At 41.8% G+C, this 20,386-nt stretch overlaps 1 protein-coding gene across 1 annotated transcript in view; it reads left to right on the forward strand.

The window, feature by feature from the left end:
* The window catches only part of CALCR (calcitonin receptor), a 77,928-nt gene extending 58,635 nt beyond the window's left edge, over positions 1 to 19,293 (forward strand). Inside the window, exons 10-12 of the mRNA XM_056338706.1 lie at positions 731 to 949; positions 9,608 to 9,649; positions 16,155 to 19,293. Of these exons, the coding sequence (XP_056194681.1) occupies positions 731 to 949; positions 9,608 to 9,649; positions 16,155 to 16,376 (483 nt within the window). The 3' untranslated portion in view covers positions 16,377 to 19,293. The remainder of the gene's footprint in view (positions 1 to 730; positions 950 to 9,607; positions 9,650 to 16,154) is intronic.
* Positions 19,294 to 20,386: the final 1,093 nt, after the last annotated feature.

Genomic DNA, 20,386 nt, shown 5'->3' on the forward strand with positions numbered 1-20,386 from the left:
GCTGACTGTAAGGGCCAGGGGCAAAACTCTCTGAAGTGTCTGGTATTTTAGCCCTAAGCCAGCAAGTGTTACCTTTTACCTGTGGGTAAAAATGTGCCACGGGGTCCGTGCAGTCTGGTGGAAGCAAGGGGCAGCCTAGGTTTATCTCAAGGGCAGCCTTGGTTCCCCTGCTTATACACCAGCCTGATGGATTGGCCTGTGTAAGCTGGACCACATTCCCAGAGAAATTGTGTGCCCCCAAAGGTCCCGTGTGCCCAGGGACACACTGGGGTTTGTCTCACCGGGCTGCAGACATCTTCAGTGTGGACTGAAGCAAGATACCCGGGTGATCTTCAGATTCAGAAGAGAGACATGGTTACTCCTAGGGGACAATTCATCCATCCCATTTAAGCTTTAAACATAAAAATGAGATTAATTGTTCCCTGGAAATCCTGAATTTGCCCACATCAGTGTCAAAACAGCCAGTGCTTCCTAGAACTGATCCTGCCTGCCTGCCTGAAACATCCATGCAGGCTCCCCAAGGGAAGTGTGTAGAGCAGCTTAATATCTCTTTTCTGAAGGCATTCAAGGTACTTTCCAAGGCCTGATTCCCAAGGAACTGCCTGTTATGAGCCACAATAAAGCTAGAAAGTTACATTTTACTGCCATTTATGTGCATTTTTATTGTATTTTTATTTTGAATGTTTTTTTAATGTGAATGCTTTCTCCTACAATGGCTTTGATTTTGCAGGTCAATTTTTTCTTTTTGCTTAACATTGTCCGAGTTTTGGTGACAAAGCTGAGAGATACCCACCGTGCTGAGTCCAACATGTACATGAAAGCTGTCAGAGCCACTTTAATCCTGGTGCCCTTACTAGGAATTCAGTTTGTTATTATTCCCTGGAGACCAGAAAACCGACTTGCTGGAGAAATATATGATTACATCATGCATATATTAATGCATTACCAGGTACGTTACATAATAGCAACTTCAGCTTAGGTGAGGTGTTGCTGTTAAGTTAATTTAGCCGAAAATGCTGTTGCCAGTTGTTTTGACCCGAAACTGAGAATGACCATGGTTTTGCAGTTCTTTTACAACCATTTTCATGTTATTGGATTATCTGCTTTTGCACAAGTAGCACCACTGCATAAAGAACAACCACAAGATAGGGGAAACAATGAAAAGTGTAGCAAAAAATGATCAGTTGGCACCATTTCTAAACTAGGGAGAGAAAACTGAGATCACAGAGGGCTTTCAAGTTCCAACACGATTTCTGTTGAAGTGTTCAAATTGCCTGAAAACTGGTGCTGTGAGTTTAACATTAAAATTAGGTGTGTATGCAAACTGTTACACAGAGGGAATGCCAACACACAGAGGAAAAGACTGCAACAATGAAGCTTCACTTAGGAGTTAAAATTCCATTATTAGGCAATTGAAATAAAAATATGTGACTGACATTTTGATTTCATAAATGCTTTGAAAATACAGCATCATTCAGTAAGTCTGGTTTCTTTTCTTTTAAAAACAAAACAAACCTAAGTGACTTTAAATGCTTTGTTATCTGGTTTAATGACTGTAATATAGCCAGCCCTATATTGACTAGGAAAGGCGGATTTCTAATGCATTTGTGAATAGTGGTCAACATGGATGAGTACAGTAACCCACTTCTTGTTTCCTTTCATACAGAGGCTAAATGCAGAATTATTTAATGTTGTAGTAAGAAAAAAGCTTTTAAAAAAAAATCAATGGTGCTTTTTCCTTAAATGGAGTGATAAATCATGCTACCAAAATCTATGTGTCCTGTCACCTTAGTTTACATTTTCTGTTTATTGTCCTTATCCCTTCAAAACTGTGGGTGAGCATGCTGCTGCATACATAGAATGACTGAAGTTATAGGTCTGTTTTTGCAGTGTATGCAATCTTATAGTACAGTTCTGCTTAAAATGAATGAGAGTCTGTTTCTTCTATTGTTACCTGTATTGTCACTTCATTGCTCTTAAGAGTGATGAAGGAGTATCTCCAAATAAGCTTTCTGGTGACAAGTTGCTTACAGTTTTAGCAAGTTAGGATAAGATAGTGTGTTACAATAATCATTTTACTCCTAAAACATCTTTCAAATCCTGTGAGGTTGTAGGAGAATTAAAAAAATAATGTTATATTAATTAACAATCCTAATTATGGCCATTATGCAATAGAAAGTCACCAAAGCAAAGTCAAAATGGAACCAGAAACAAAACCAAACTCTCGTGAAACTGTTGTACTGATGGATGAGATTAGATGAGGGAGGGATCCATGGAGGGAGAGTTTCATCTCTGATGGGTTCCTTCTGCCCATGTCCCAGGCACTGGGAATGGGTGTCTCTGCGTGGCTCGGTGACCCCGATCACTGCCTGCCAATACATTTTATTCCATTTCAACAGTGGAGATGGTGCTGGGGATGCAGGTGGGGACACATTGTGAGGGTTTCCTGTGCCCTGCTGCTGCTGTGCCCAGAGAGGCCACCGGGCATACTGGGGGGTGACAGCCCACCCAGGGCCGTCCCTGAGCCAGGGCAGCAATGCAGTCCTCACAGAAGAGCTCTTGACACCTTTGCAATATAATCTCAGTGTGCTTCACACCAGCATGTAAAATTTGGCCTTTCAAGAGCGCTATGCAGTTGTACTCTAACTTCAGCTGAATGTGATGCTCCCTCCTGTACCTAGAGTGGATTTTTAATTGTATTCTGAAATAAGCTTTCTTAATCCTTTCTAAAACATTTCTTGTATGCATATTTAAGATTGCCAACTGTATATAATCGCTCCTCTGGTGCTTGTTTTCTTCTAGGACTGATTATGGAGTTAGCAGATAGTGTATTAGCTTGTGTAATGCCTGTGCTTCCCTGCTGGCTATTGCGCTCCCATAAACCGCAGCGCAGCCTGCTCTCCGTAAACTAGCAGCAGTCTGTTAGTTTTTGCATCCTGTGGCATGTCAGGCATATACAAGCAGGCAGTATGGGAGCAATTATGATTTTTTTTGATGGAAAATACAGTACATTCTCCATTTCTGCACTGGTTAAATTATTATTTTTTATGCCTTTTCTAGAACAGAGAGACAGTTTTTCAACAGCACAGCACTGCTCTAAGTGAGCGCAATGATTTGCTATATTAGTTACATCATCCACGTACACAGAAATGGTGCAAACAAGCACTGCAGTCTATTGTAAAAATCAGAGGACTGAAGATGATGAATGAGAAAGATTTTGTTCCCACAAGAAGCTGTGTAATTGTATTTATTTCAGTTTTCCCTGTTGAAAAACAACACATCAAGATGTTGTGTGCTAGGTTTCCTCTGCTGAAATCATTTTTGAATAACAGAAGCCAGTCTGGTTTTGAATTGTCCTGCACTTTTTGTAATACTGCCATCAATGCTCACCATTTTAAGCAGAAGTGTTTTTTCAAATACAACTATATGAACAATTCAAAAGCACTGCATGCCTGCTTCCCCTGTATCAGCTTGTGTCTGTTTCACTACACAGGCCAGATTCTTCGTAACAGATCTGTAAAGTAGATGTGTAAATGACAAAAAAATTTGAAGACTGTTTTTGTGCTGCAGATATGAATGATTGTACTTTTCTAGCCCAGCCACCCAGCCTCCCATGGATCCTATAAAAGTCGAGATTACTATCTCCCCTCATCATCACCAATATCAGCTTTTCAGTCTCCAGACTTTGCTGAAATGAAGATTGCACCAGGGAAAAGAAAGATATTTCTACCCTTATGTTGTGGCTTAACCCCAGCTGGCAGCTAAGCCCAACACAGCTGCTCACTCATTCCCCTCCACTAGAAGAGTAAGAGTGAGAAAATTTGTGGGTTGAGTTGAGGACAGTTTAATAGGTAAACCAAAAGCTGCACAAGCAAAGCAAAGCAAGGAATTAATTCTCCACTTCCCGTGGGCAGGCAGGGGTTCAGCCATCCCCAGGAAAGCCGGGCTCCATCACGTGTAGTGGGGACCTGGGGAGACAGACACCACCACTCCGAACATCCCGCCCTTCCTTCTTCTTCCCCCAGCTTCACATGCCGAGCAGACGCCATACGGTATGGGATATCCCTTTGCTCAGCTGGGGTCACCTGTCCCGGCCGTGTCCCCTCCCAGCCCCTGTGCCCCCCCAGCCCACCCGCTGGTGGGGTGGGGTGAGGAGCAGAGAAGCCCCCAGCTCTGTGTGAGCGCTGCTCAGCAGGGACTGAAACATCCCTGAATTATCAACCCGGTTTCCAGCACAAATCCAAAACATGTCCCCATACTAGCTACTATGGAGAAAATTAACTGTCCCAGCCAAAACCAGCACACCTTAAGTGGAATAACTTCTGCACGGAGTGGGATGCTGTAGGTGCGTTGCTGAACATGCAATAGCTTATTAAGCAGAGCTCCTAAAGTAGGCACCACAAAGCAAACATTTGCACTCCAGGAGTCAATGAGTTGCAGACTTTTCCTAGAGGACCTGACTTTCAAAAGCCTGTTAGATAATGCTGAAAGCACAGGAAAGATGCAGACTTCCTCAGGGTGTAAAGCATTATGGTACAGAATGCGCTGGCTCCTTGCAGACCTCTGTCATGAAACCACCTCTGTCACTTAAAAGCCTAAAAAGTCCCATCATGCTGCCCAGTGAAGATGAAATGGTATACCTGGGCAAAGAGAGTGCCTCCTGTGAAGGGGTGGAGCAGCAACAGACCTGTGTCCTGCAGGTCTCCATACTGAGAGAGGACAGGAGAGATGTGACTTGTGCCTCACATGCTGGTGGGGCCATCTGCACCTCCACTGGCCCTAAGGCTTCTGCTGCCACTTCCCCCACCCTGGGAACCACTCAGCATCGTTTGAGGGATCCCAAGCTGCAAAGAGATCAGGGTGCTGAGCAGGATCCTGTCAGACGGTCTGCTACCAGCAGCCGTTATCCCAGCTTCTGATCTCAGTTGTTGGTCCATAGTAGAGACCTCACAAGAAAAAAGGAGGTGTAGAAATATGCAGTAACCCTGTGCTCTCAAACAAAACCAGAGATAAACACACTCCTGCTTGCAAGCTCCTACACCAACTGTCCCCTCTCACCGAATTGTCTCTCCAGCATCTTGTAGCTGGCTTTGTAGAGGTTGTCATGTTGCCTAACATGGCACTGTCACTAGGCGACAGCCATGGAGCTCTGCTTGGCACAATGGAGAAACAGCCCCTGAATCATACACATATGAAGCCATATACAAGCACTTGAAGATACTCTTCTCCTCAATACCTTGCATACTGTGGCCCCAAACGTGCAAGTCCGCCTCTAATGAGAAATTCAAATGCTATTCAGCACAAGGGCCTTGGTTTCTATTGGCACATAAAAAGTTTTTTTTTTCTATTAAATGTAGAATAATTAAAGGTTTCTTTCTCCACAAGTGAGATTACTTATGTATCACACAGCAGCTTCCAAGCAGCATCCTCTGGACAGCAACCCCCACCCTGCCAGGGAGGAGGATGTAGCTCATAGGGGCCTCATTTGTGTAAAGGGTATTTTGTATCTTTAGGCATGGGTTTGAGCCACATACATATCTACCCTGCCTCCAAGTTTTAAATTCAAATCTTCGCAGCTTTACACAGAACAAAATTAGCCCATTCAAAAGTGGCCTTTTAAAAACAGTGAGATATTTCAATGTATTTAAGGTGGTATTCATTCCATCTGTTTCTCTATTTAAAGGGAAATAAATATCCTCTGTGATCACAAATGATGCCAAACCAGACAGGAATATTTTGTCCTTCTGTGCAAAGTTAAGGTCATAGGACTGCTTTTGACAACATAAGTGGATTTTTATTTCCTGGTTGTTTTTTTTTCTTTGCATTATTAGTAATTTCAAAACTTTCTAGTATTTTGAGCCAATGAAAGTTGGGGGAAATGTTTTTTTGAAAGCTGGATATTGTAAAGTGCCATTTTTATATGAAAAATTCATGTACAAAATGACAGTAATGAAACATCCAGCAGAGAGCAGGAGAAGCAGCAAAGTGTGAGCTTTGTCTGATAGGATGCCTCCATCATTTTGCAGCAGGTGGTCTGCTGTCTTCAGCCCTCTCGTGACAAATCTCCCCACCCCAGTAGCAGCAGAAACAGCACAGACACATTCTTTGTTTTGCTTATTTTTTGTTAACCTAACAGAAATGAATACTTCATAATGCAGTCATTTACCTCAGAGATGCTGTATGAATGTGCTGTGGATTAAGATGATGAGGAGCACAGTATTGTTTTTCTCAAAGCTCTTTATCTTAGCTGAAATGAGAGAGGTAGGAATGGGAAGTACTTCTATGAAGAACCTTAGCCGTGCTGCTTTTTTTGGTTTTTTTTTTGGCTGTCCATTCGGATCCAGAAGTGAGAAGTGAATGGACATGGCCCAAAGCCCATGCAAAGAATCACAAACTGATTTTCTGTATTATGGCTATCTGTACAATTACGTGTGCCATCATCTTCTATCATCCATAATAAATATATCATCCCACTAAAGCCTAAACAGCAACACAGTGTGTAATTAGGACAGAAACGAAGGCCATGGACATGCTAGGAATAAGAGGAATAAGCATATCTAGATATGCTTTCCTGGTTGTATGGAGACATAAACCTGAAGATAAAAAAAATGAGGTATCAGAAACCCATGTAAATTTGCAGTATCTGCATAGGTATTTTTTGTTTGTTTCTTTTTTAACTTGAGCAAATTACCAAAACTTATCTTCAAGAGACTCACATCTTCTAGGAGAGTGAAATACATATTAAATACCTGTCAAGCAAAGAACGTCCTTGGACCAATATAGGCACTTGGACACAGGGAGAGACTCTGTACAGCATCAATCGGGTACTGAGATCTGAGAGCTGCTGACTCTGGGCAATCCGTAAGGTGTGAATCAGCTGAAAGCCACATTCATCTGTCTTCCCACGGTTCCAGAAATAAAGAATTTTCAGAATAAGTCATTAAAGGCCTTAATTTCAAAATAAATGTATTATTCATTTCTGCCCTCAATACCACAGCCAACGTTATTCTGCTGGCAGCAGGTAGTGTATCACAGGTCAGTTAAACAACTCCACACAGTGGCAGAGAGATACCATTGACCTACAGATCTCTTCCTCAGCAAGAATTGCACCCTGAGCAAAAACCAGCAGCAGTTAGAGAGAATATAGAAGATGTATGTCAAAGAGATACGAGAAATAACCTGTGGGCCTTACATGAAATATTTAACTTATATCCAGTCTGTCACATGTTTTAATAGATCCACTGTAGAATTATCATCATCTCAAGCCCTCCTGGTTCTGAAGGGTCAAAGCTGGTGTCTGCTGTGGATATCTCTGTAGCTTTACAGCTGAAGATAACAATAGTACTCTGAACTGTGGGCAAAACTTTACATATAAAATGGAAGAAATAGAAATATAGATGGCAGAGCCCAGAGGGCTGTTGCAGGTGGAAGAAGAGCAATTAGACACATATGGGACAAACTAGCAAAAATAATTTCTTCAGCCAGATGTACAACACGCATGGTGTCAAAATAACAAGGAGCCAGATGTGCTCTCAGCTCTTTCCAGACCAGAAGAGCAACTGCAGGGGATACAAGGCACCACCACAGCTTCCTCTTTCACTTTTCTATCAGAAGTTGTCTGGAGAAAACACTAGTTAAGGGAACTACACTCTCCAACAGAAGAAAAGCAGAGCAATTACAGGACATAGAGAAATTCTAATACTATAGGAACTGAAATGAAAAAATGGCTTTACTTCAATTGTTCAGGTTCAATTTCTGCCTTTAGGTGAACCGCAGTTCCCAAATTTCCTCTAAACATTCTCACCAAAGGACAGACTTGGAATTTCTCTGCTTCTTTCTCTCCTTCCGCTGAGCTTTGTATCTGCTGTCCTCGGGGACTGTCCATTGAGCTCCCCTACTCCCAGAGGAGATCAAAATCCATCTCATTTGCCATCGTGGCTGATGGCTGTTAATAAAAACACACTTTAGCAACATAGCAAGACCCCTGCTGCGACCCCATACCATGTAGTTCAATAGCAAATTTTTGCAAGACACTGCAAACTAACATAGTGTGCACAGCATGGGAGAAAATCAATACAGGCCGCTAGGAAGTGACACATTTGCTCCCCTTGCATAAATTTTGGATTTAGGAATTTGTGGTCTGACAAAGTCCTGCTTTAGAGGTGCAAAGTTTTGGTTGACTTTGTGGTGTTTCTCAAACCAGAGCTTATGGACAAACTATTGTGCATTGCATATTGTGGACTGGGATTTGAGTTTTTTGACAAAATTTACCGTTTTTCCAAAACACAAAAGAAACTTTACTTTTCTCATTATGGGTACCCTTCCTCCTCCTCATACATGCTTTTCTGTGTTGCTACTTGAAGTCATGTGAATTTACAAATTCTGTGTTAAAGAAGCTTTATTGGAGTAAAGTAATTGCCAAAATTGAGGTGGTCAGCACCTCTTCAAACCAGCCTGTGTATCTCTAATATATAAGCGTTTTGTTAAAACAGTTATTTCTTACCTTACATTTGTGGTCCAAAATATACACTGGAGAGTCCAAGACATTTTACAAAGCATTAGCTACAATTTAACTCAATCAGTTAAATGAGGATTTATAAAAAACATACATCTATAAAGCTCTTCAAAGCAGCCCTTGGGAAAACAAGCTGTTGTGTTGCAGTTTTCCCCTCAGTTTCACAAACTGCCATGTGTTTAGTTTATAATAACTACTTTAGGTAATTTAAAATCAAGGCATTTGGCTTCCAGTGATGCTGTGTATTGCTATTTTAATAAGGGCGAGTGCAGTTAGGACATGGACCTGTGTAACTACGTGATTCTGAATGGCAGGCTCTGTGTGCAAGAATTTTCTTTCTTAATAATTTCCCTCTTTCTCACCTCATGTTCCTGCCTTGACCCTGTTTAATTTTTCAGCAGTAGTGAAATATTATCTGAACAACTGTGGCAATAATTAAATTGATTTCAAGCCATTTAGGACCAAGCTATGATCTGCAATTTCTCTGCTTTTTTTGCTCCTCTACCTTCTCACTCACCTGTTGTGGGGGTTTGATTTGTTTTCTTTCTGACCACTTACAACTCTTTTCACACCCTTTCCATCCATCGTGGCGCCCTACATACAAGTTCACTTATCCTGACGTACGGTGCAATTTAAAGCCTTCCTGGGTCAGCTGGATTCCCCTTGGCCAACACTTGTAATTGGGTGACTGCACTCTGACAGACAAGTGGCACCATGCAGGACACAATTCCTCTGCCATCTCTTCAGCAAAGTCAGCGGCACTGTGGTACTCCACTGTAAGCAGAGTATCTATCTACCTTACATACCATTTAATTTTCCTTCTCTAGACCTCTCGTACACAAGTAACTTCAGAGCCAAAATAGGTAATCTATAAATGCTAGTAATGTAGAAGAAAATAATAAAACATGTTGAAAAGACAAAAATCAATGCAATAAAACAACTGTGAAAGAGGGGGAGGTTAGGTGAAGTGTCTGTGATGAAAAGCAAGTGGACTAATGTTTTTAACTTGTATCCATTGAGTCCAAATTTCAAAAAAATGTCTAAAGAAGTTATATTTTGATCTCTAAACTCTTTTCTTTTCCTTTCTCTTAGGGCTTACTTGTGGCAACTATATTCTGCTTCTTCAATGGTGAGGTAAGCACGTGAAATACAGCAAATGAACAGAAATTGGAAAATATCAGTGTTGTTCATGAATGCAAAAATTAAATATGTCACTCTGCAAACTCTGAAACCACACAAAGTTGCTTTTTATTCTCCATGTACAAGCAGCAGTGTGCATTTCGGAAAGCTCTGTGCGGAGCGTGACTTAAATATCTATGAGCAGATGAATCAGGAGTGTTACCGTTACAAAGCAGATGGCACCAGCTGAGGTACAGGCACGAGACTCTCCCCTTACCGTGTGCAATTTTGAGACAGAGGTCTAAGTAAAAGAGAAAACTGCCTTACTTCCCTTCCTGCCCTACAATAGTGGGAAGGACCACGACCACAGTGTCCCATAAGCAGCAGTGGGGATCTTTGGCAGCCAGTCCTGGAGAGCCCTGTGCTGTGTTCAGCCCCGGAGCTGCGGCAGATGCCGTCCCTGGTAGCACTGTCAGAGCGGAGAAGCCTGGAGGGGTGCAATTACTTTCAGTCCTTTGAGGATTGACACTGGGCTCTTTAAGGTCAGTATTTTGCATGCAGAGAAATAAAAATGTTTGAGGCAAAGATGTCTCCCTTTCTCTTACAGCTGGATCAATATTTCATATACCCACAGTTGGGTTTAAGTCCACTTCGCTACTTGTTCTTTTACAGAAAGATGGCAGGTTAAAATATGCCAAGAACCATTTAAATTCCTACAGTAAGTCATTTTCCAAAGACGGTTAGCAGAAAAACACTTTTGAAATACATCAGGAGCATTCAGCTGTAGTGAAATGAACTGCCTCATAGCAAAGCTAGGAAGTCCTTTAAAAAGTTAATTTTGAATCCAGAGTAGCTGCATTAGATGCAAAGCAAGCTTTGTGATACTAACACTCATTATGTCAACCTAAAGAGATATCCCTGCTTGTGTTTATCCCTGTAGATTGTTAGAAAGTAGCAAATTACAGGCAATGATGTGACCACGCTGATGTTTTGATAGTGATTTGAAACAAGTTATGTTATTAATAAGGGGCTATTGGCTGCTTTGCTTACTTTCAGGGTGGTGGAGAATATTAAATTCTGCCACCACTTGTCAACATCGTTATATGTTTGCTTCTGGCTGGCTCCTGGCATAAATGTACAGAGAAATGCAACAGCAGAAAAGATCAGAGGCCTCCCGCTGTAATTCTGTAGCATGGCTTCTCAGGAGACATAAAAGAGAATGGCAAAACGCGAGCAACTGATGAGGCCAGAACCCAACATGAAGTGGTAGCTGTAAAGATCACGCTATAGAAGATTATGGTTTCACATTTATGGTTCAATTAAACAAAGTTGGAGACACATACAGCTGTCTTTTCCCATCACATTTCTGTCCCCAGGATCTGCAGGCTACAACCACCTCTCTCCTTCTCCCTTACTGTCATCGCTTTCTGGCACAGTCCATTCTCCAAGCACTCAAAACACGGAAAGACCTGATTCTCCCTGGTAGGGAGGACCTGGCGTGGAGAAAGAAGAGATGAGCCAGGCAGTTTCTGAAATACCCTCTCCCCAGGGGAATGGCTGCATAGCTATGTAGAGGCAGGGCTCCAGCGTGTCCTCACTTGCTTCCAAACAATGTGTTACCCCAAAATCCTGATCTTAACATTGCCCCTTCCTCCTTCATTATCTCCAGTGTCACCTTCCATTTTTTTCAGATTAGATTTTGCAAAACAAGTTTGCTTAATGTCTTATAGCTTTAGTGTAAAAGGTCGATTTCTCTGTAATTCCCCAACTCCACTGAGAGCATATGGATTTGTGCCTGGATTAAAGGCTGTAGCAATGCTAAAAATGAGGAAAGTCAGCAAGAAAATGCACTGAAAACATCAAGTATCTTAAAGGCTGTTTGTTTCTTAGATATGTTTTGTCAGAGAGCTCAAATTCCAAAGTACTTTTGTCAATGCCACAGTGTCAGAAAAGCATATCCACCTTTAAAATTCCAGGAATACAATTTTCAAGTTAGCAATAATGAATATATCTGGAGCATCTGCCTGCCAACATTGTGATAGACCATACATATAATTTAATTCAAAATTAGGTTGTAGAGTGCTGAGTTTACCTGTCATATGAACTAACCTATAGTGTGCAAGGCAGAAAACTGAAAGCCACATTCCAGGAATGAAAATAAATCTAAAATAAATACACAGCTCTTTTTTGTTCATCAAGTATTGTATTATATTTAATTTAATTATATTTAATTTCAGAATACATGCCCTGTATTCATACATGATATTCAGGTGTCCAACCACAGAGACATGCTGCACTTGGTGGACTTCTGCATTGACTGAGCTGCTGTTCAGAAGCAGCAATAGCAATCAGTCATGGACTGGAGATGCACAATTTAGATCCAAATTCTGAACAACAACAATAGTCACTAAACCCCTATTTGCCTCTGAAAGCCTTTTTTAACATCTGGCAGCCTGCAGTAAAATGATCTCATCCTTGGGAAAGGCCCTTATCTGGATACCCACTTTGATACTTGAATTGTCAGCAAGCTGTCACTGAGGGGGCACATCTGGAAGGGCTGATGCCCAAAATGAGATAAAAATGAATGTGATATTGAAATGTGGCTTCCAGGTTTGTACTCTATTGCTCCCACAAGTAATCACATGGATGGCTTACCTACGTCCAGGTAGCTCCAGACTGAGTGTAGGATTAATGACTCCTTGGTGGAGCAGCTGATGAGAAACATTCACTGGTGTCACTCAGTAAGAAAAAACAGCTGTGGGGATTCAGGTTTCCCAGGCATGTTGAGAGTGTTTTTTGTTTGTGCTTGGGTACTTTTCACCATTATACCCATTTTCAAAATCATTGTAGCTGCTTCTGACTTGCAGACTGTCTAAAGTGGTCAATAGCAGGGATGCTGAGAAACCTGCTTGTTATTTTCTTACAGGAAATTTTATTTACTAGACAATAAGAGAAAGGGGTTTTTAGAATTTACCATTAAGGTGGGCAGAGTCAAAGATGACACCTCTCTTAATACAGGCTCGAGGCAGTCTAGTGCTACTTGCATCAGCACATTACCGACAACCTCAGGCAAGTTTATGTACTAGAGTAGCTGTGTTGGGCTGTGCCAGAAGAGAGGATGAAAGGATTGCGATCCCTTTCCTCCAAGTCCCAGTTATTCCTGCAGTTACACAAGGTATAGATATATAAGGCACAAAACTTACAAAGGAGCAGCAACAGACTAATGCCAAGATGGTATTAGGTCCTTCCAAAGGGAATGCTGGTCTGAGTTTGGCTGCCCAAGAGAATTAAGCTAAGATAACTTTCCCCAGTCTTGCTGTGCGCAGTAGGACATAGACCAAAGCCACAGTCTGGTCCTCAGTCATGGTAGGAGATTGTTTCCAAGCTGCTATATACATCTCCTATCATAGAGCTCAAAATTATTTCTCATGAGAAAATTCAGTGTGGGGCAAAGAGATTAATTTTAGTATCACAGGAGCCTGGATACTCTGGGATTTACTTTTTCCTACTGGAATATTTAACTTCAAGGCTGAAATACATGAAGTTTAGCCAGGACAAACAATGCTAAACTCAGTACCACCTGACAGTGTTTTATATTACATTCACCACCTACTACCTCCCCAACCTCACTTTAGTACCATAAACCCGTCTATAGAAAGAAATGTAAAAATAGTAATAAGAAGCTGTACCAATGGCTGCATTCATGTGGAAGAACATGTAAACAATGGATTTGTTTTGGACTTTTAAAATTATAGATCTTCTTGTGCATTTTCATATAAAATCTCAGTGTCCAGCAGCACTGTAGTTTCTCTGTCCAACAACAACAGTGTTGTACAGATGATACAAGGTCTCTGCAATAGTCTGCTTAACAGACCGTATTTCCAGGCTTGAGATTGTTTCTAGACTGTAAGGCTGGCCAACAAAATGGAAAGTCTATTTGGAAAAAAATCAGCCATATAACTTAGGCCAAAGTGTCAGGAATGGCGAATAGAGAACAGAAAAAACTTTCAAGTCTTGAAGAGCAAAGTAAATAAACTCAGGCTTTTCATTTCTTTAGAGCACTTCCTTTAGTCTGCTGTCACAGCAGAAAGCATGGCAGGTGGCACCCTGCCCCTCCTGGTCCACAGGAACCTCCTTGGTCATGAATAAGTTCTGGCAATGCATGTGACTTTCAGTAATTCCACTTACACATTTAAAATCCATGCATGAACAGTTTTAGTTGTTGCTGAATTATGATCATCTGAGGTCCTTGGAATCAGAGCAGAAATCTAGATCAACATATTGTTTTGCTCAAGTGCAGCAGTTTGTACTATCCATTATCCGTTTGCGGCCAGATTCTTGTACAGGCCAGCAGTTCAGCGGAGAACAAAAAAATAGCTGCTTTGCCCTCATGCTGTTACCGCCCTGTGGAGCCTTTTAAACCTGTATAATGGCACTTCTAACCATGGGCTGAACTGGAAGGGATATGTCTGTTCTCTCTATGACCATACAAACAACTTAAGTGTCACTCCTCTCTGAGAAGAAAACCATAAGCTGCTCACAGCAGGCTTTGTAAGATTCCATAACATTGTTCTTCCCTCTTCAGTTGACCGTGTTATCATCTCTAGACCTATGGTTGCCCTGTTGGCCTGTCAGACTCCAGTTCAACTGAGAGCAGTTGAATTGCTCAAGCAGGAGCTCATCACTTTCACAGCAAGGTGGTGCTCAACACAAGTTCCTCTCTCTGTTCGAAAGCAATCAAAGCCTTGAAGTCTATGCAAGGGGGGCAGGGGAGGGGCAACAGGAGAGCAGCAGGAAGGCTGCAGGAGCATGTTCTTGCCACCTTCACTAAAGACACTGCGATTAACCTGAAGGAACGAACACTCAAGATTTAGGGGAAGCGGCAAGGGCCAGAGATGTGCAATCACCAGAGGTGTTAGTGACCGTGATGGTGGTTTTGGAGAGATGGCTGTGAGTGGGCAGAGCTGCTGTGCACACCCAAGATTTCTGCATTGTCCTCATTGTGTCTGGGCTTAGGTTACAGGAGCTGTGGCCCCGGTGTGGTATTGGGAAAAGACACTGACTTAGTCCTTCTGAAGATTTCTTCTTCCATTCCCTCCCCATAGCTTCTAGGTTTACTAAGCTATAATATTCACAGTTACATCAAAAGGTAATTTTAAAGTGACTGACATCTTTACAGGGTTTACCTCATGTAATATTTCTGTATCACATGCTGTAACTGCAGTACTCTTTCATGCAGTAATTCTTGCTCACTAATAACCTTTTTCAACAGTGTGATATGAAACATCCTTGCATACAGCCATTCCACTTTAAATCTCAATATTGGCACAGTAAGCTTTGCTCACAGCCCCAGTAAAGTTCCATTGTAACCATATGCCATTTCCATGCTTGACGTCTAATTAAGCTAACTCAGCCATTTGTTTTCTTTGCTTTATGTGTTAGGAGAAGGTGAATAGCAATACATTCTCCAAATGACAAGCAGCATCCACCTCAGTAGGAGCACAGAAACACCGGGACACTCCTGTCATCACAGTGCCTCACCTGCACCTGCCTTCCTCTAGAGAGGGGGTCATTTACAGCAGATAATTATGGCAAACTGCTCCTATTCTCACATTTTTCTGGCTGGAATCACTGATCTAAATGAACAGAGCTAGGGTTTGCCCATTCCCTGCTCACGTCTCAATGCTTCCTTTGGGAAGCAGCTAGCAAGTGCCAGCATGCCTGAACATGCAGCTGGAGAAGGGCTGCTTATTCCCTGGCAGGAGTCAATAGCTTAAGTCATATCCTAGTGTGATATATAACATCACTCAATGTAAATTTTGAGTAAAATGTTTCATTCCTAGAAGGTGAATGTCCAAAGGTTGAAATTCTCTGCTATGCAAAAGGCTATGACCAACACTGGTTTTTTGCCAGCACAGAAACTGTTCTTAAATTACCAGAACAAAATATCTGTTTAGCTGTACTAATCCTCTAACTATTTCTCTCTATAAAATTAGCCCTGGCAAGCTCTTGAATTTTACTTACACTTTGCTATTCGTGGCCAGTTTTTCTCATCTTTAAGTTTCTTCAGGGATCACAGTGCATTAGCCATTTCAGGGGCAAGGATCCAGCAGCAGCATCAGATGGGTTTTAATCCCCATCCCTCCATCCTCTTCCCTCTTCTGCCATAGCACCCTACTGCGTTCCCGTGCAGCGGTCTGCTCCACATTTACCTCTTATGGGAACAGCTAACCTATACCCTCTCTTCCCAAGCAGCAACAACTGCAGAAGCTCTAATTGCTGCCATAGGGTAGGCAGGGAGGGAGTCAAGGCTGAGAGCTGAGCAACTGCTTGTGCTTCTGGAGCTGGGAGCAGAGCCAGGGAGAGAGGTAAATTGAACCTGATAGAATTCGTCCTGGACCTTTCTCTCCCTCTCATTCTCTTTTTCGCTCTCCTCTCCTTTTCTTCAGCATATTTTGAAATGTCTACAATTATAGGGGTTTAGATTATGCCTCACCCTTGCCCTGTGTTTCTTTAACAGGTGCAAGGAGCTCTGAAGAGGCAATGGACACAGTACAAAACCCAGTGGGGCCAAAGGCGTCGAGACCACTGTTCCATGCGATCTACCTCCTACACTGCAACATCAATCACAGAGGTCCCGGTTTACCTGTACCATCATGATTCCAACAATGAACAGTTAAATGGAAGATACATAGAGGACTCTGAACTCGTCGCATTAAAATCTGGAGAGACATCTACCTAGCCCAGCACCAGCCATCGCAAACACATAATTTCACATTCTGCTTGTGAACAAAGTGGGGAGAGGGATGGATTTGGGGAAACCCAAGCCTCTGTCAGAGAGCAAGACCAGGTGAAAGGACACATCATATTCAAACCGCATCAGCCTCTGACAGCAGTGGCACAGAGGGGTCTGACGCAGACTGGGAATAGCATTTCTTCCTGTGTGCTGCAGCAGGGAGTGAACATGGACCTGCCTGCCAGGCTATGTAATCTCCACACCTCCTGATACCAGCCCTATGAAGTGACCATCTGACAGTTGTAACAGTGCCAGGTAGCCCATAGCAAATAGGAAAGAAAGAATGAATATGTGGCAATTGGAAACTTTCAGCACTTTTTGATTTTGGTACTTTTCTTTAACACCAGATTTTGAACTATCAGCTTCCACAAGATGTAACTAGCTTGGAGTCCTTTATTCTTCCCCTTCCAGTGAGCAGGATGACTGCTTAAAAGATTTTGCACATTGCGAGACAAATCAGATGAACATAAAAAGTCACTCCAAAATATTCAAATCTTGATGATCTCCCAAGGACACCCCGAATATTGCTGTCCCCAAAGAATACCCCAAAATAATATCATCCCATTAGCAGGTGCATAAAGCAAATGAAGATGAAATAGTCATCGCATACCAAGATCTCAAACACCATCAGAGAAACAGATCAGTTCTTTAGGCTACATCACACAAGTCCTGAAGCCATCTCGAATAGGTTGGTTTTTTTTAACAATACTCATAGTTCAGGAATATTTATTTATAAGAAAAATTGTCACCCTATTACTCTGCCCAGAAATTCACCACAGAGACACAATTCTTTCACTCTGAATAAACTGTGAAATTTTTTTGGAAATTATTATTTTTTTTAATAGCCATTCTGAGATGAATGCTAGATGAATGCTTGTCTCTTATGAAATTATGACCACATCAGTAAAGGATCCCAGCTAAGGAATGAGAAACTAATGTCATAGCACAGGAAGTATATATTTATAGAATCTGGTTGCTGTTCTGAGTCCCTAATCATAAATTAGTCTTGCCTTAATCTGTGATAATCTATTTCAGATTCTATTGAAATTAGCAGACAAATCAATGTTGACTTAGATGAACAGTGAACAACTGTTCAGTGTTCAGAGATGACTTACACAATACAGTTTGGTGTAGACTTTGGAAACAGGAGACAATTTCATCCTTAGCGATTTGAAACCATTTTAAAATACAGTGTTCGGCCAGGCTCAGTTTTTCCTTCCTGACATATCCAGACCCTAAGCTTTACCCTTCGTTTGTAAATTTTAAACGAAAGGCTGCTGTACGTGTCCACCTACGTGAGTCAACACCTCACTGGAAAAGCCCCTTCCAGGAGTGAGTTTGTGAGGGATAGGCATAAACCCACAGCACTAGGGAAGGGACTGAATTCTCAGTATCCAGGTGTGAGGCAATGCCTTGCAGGGAAGGGGTTTGCTCCGTTTGTGCCACCAGCACGCGCATACAGCCGCTGTGCTCCTCCAAAGCTTCCTCTCCGATGTGAGGGGCGAGCTGCTGGCGCTGCGGCCATGGGACGAGAGAGGAGCTGGGGAACAAGAACAAACTGTCCACCAACCAACGGTGGAGATCATCACATGGTTAATCCAGCGGGATGTTTACAAGAAAATATGATCGTGTGCATTTGTTCAAGCCACAATACCTATTTTTCAGACTTCAAGGAATACAAATGTGGTTATTTTTTCAGACAACAGTATTTCGTGTATTGCTATTTCTACTTTTACTGATGAACAACGGGAAATTGAGGATTTAGTTATTAGAGACAATAAAGTGGCTCTGTTATGAATGCTGTATTTCTGAATAGCTTTGGGGCACGCTGCACTTCCCAGGAGTGCTCCTGAAGGCATTCCTAGTTTCTAAAGGCACAAATAAGCTGATTGTAAAAGAAGCATGCATGATATATATGGAGAGTTTAATAATGAACATGTTGGTTTTAATAATGTACATGTTTACAACATGTAAGTGCAAGTCATTTCACAGTCTTTTGTGTTCATGTGGATGTACAAAATGGAAACACTTTGCCATTATAGTGGTTGTTTTCTTCACTAATGATATTTTCTTGCTCCGTTTGGTAGAATGCTCTGGAAAGCCAATTTGGGATCTGGGGTTTAGGATCTCAGTTTGAGCTTCAGGTGGTGGAAACACTGTGTGGTTACGTCAGTCTTTGTGGCAGTTTTGGTTTCAGTGGAGGGATGATGATTTGAAGGCACTGAAAATTGGATCTAACATACATAGTGAGTTTAGGGTTGTCAGGAAAGGCTGTGTTTTAGAGGTACTTACTGAGTAATTTCTGATCAAAATATTTCCTGATGGAAAATGCTTTTTCTTCATCTCAAGATGTTTTGAAATGTAGGTATATTTCACTTCTCTGCTTTATAAATAGTACCATACACTAGTGATAGTAATATTGGGAATGCCGATATGACCTCAGTAATTACAATGTCTTGGCAGTATGGTGTTCTGTGTCTAACACATTTCACAGGAACAGCAGAAATGCATAATTAATGTATCCACGTAACAAAAAGCAGGAAAGCAGCTGACACTTGAATCAGTGGATACCAGGTGTATTTTAAGAGGAAACCAACCTTCCATTAATCACCTCTGCAGTATCTGTTCCCTCTCAAAAACCGTACCCAACACATGAAAACCCAGTTTAGCGAACATTTACTCTGGCAGCAGGTTTGTGTAATTGCTTTGTCTGAGCAACTAAATCTATCAGGAAGATGCTGGTTGTTATTCTTTACTAGGTACAGAAACACAGCGCAAATTAAAAGACTTGTTGTGGCATGGGATGCCGAAAGTAAGATTTGCTTTTTATTTTATTTACTTAATAAATATCTGTTAGCTGTAAAAAAATTGCAACAAAGGTAGAACAGACAATTTTCTCTGTATTAAAATTCTTAGCAATAATGCTATCTTAATTAAACATCTGCCAGTATTGCCATTACAGAGTGCTCATGTGTTTATAATGTAGCAAAATAACTTTGCTTTGGGATAAAATCAACCGTGCAAACGTGGTGAATTTCTGTCCTCTTTTCCCAAATCCTCCCCCATCCTTTGCCAACCTTAATAAAGAAAATCTGAGCCATTTTTCAAAGATGCAAATCCTAAACACTAACAATGTGAAGGTATCTGCATTTCCAGTGCTTGGAATTCTAAGAGTCAGATGTGGTTTTATGAAGCTAAATATGCATAGTTCTGCTCCAAAATACGAGCATTTGTAACCCAGAAGTCATTTGCATTTAAACAATAGTTGATCCCAAGCCGGTCAAGCCAAATCCCAAGTCACACAGACTCTGCAGTGTGTGAGCATGCCCTCTCTGCCCTCTGGCAGCACAGGAGACCTGAGCCCAACCATGTGCAGTTTGGACCTGGAGCTAACCACATGGAGGGGGGAAAAAAAGGTGGGGGGACGACTGGGCAGGTAGTGATAGTAGCAAACTGGGAATTTTGAGTTCCTGGGGTGGTTGGGTCATGCTTCAGGAACACCCACTTCAGAAGGACTTAACAAAATGAAATCGTGAGTCCTACCTGGCAAACGTCATTGGCCAGCAGTGAAAGAAAGTCAGACCTCCAGCCTGAAATACCACCTCAGGAGGAAGAACACGATCAGCTTCTTAGTCAACTCTCTAGTGAAATTTAAGATCCTAGCTAGCCCCGAGATTTAGGGTGGTGCCAGGATTGTGCTGCTGTGACACCTGTAGTTCTGTGGCAACTGTAGTAAGTAAGGTACCTGTAAGGTTTAAGTTCAAATTATCCTTTTCATGACCTGCAGGTGTTTCTGTGCAGCACAGAATTTTGCAGGTACTTCCAGATGAATCACAGATCTAGATTTAAGCACCCCTTTATTCAGTACTCAGAGCATTATCAAGAAAATAAAAAAAAATAAAATTTCTCAGTGGCTCAAGTATAGATCAGTAAGTTCTTCTCAGCCTAATAAAGGA

Source organism: Falco biarmicus, chromosome 4, assembly GCF_023638135.1.
Source record: "Falco biarmicus isolate bFalBia1 chromosome 4, bFalBia1.pri, whole genome shotgun sequence".
NCBI classification, from domain to species: Eukaryota; Metazoa; Chordata; class Aves; order Falconiformes; family Falconidae; genus Falco; species Falco biarmicus.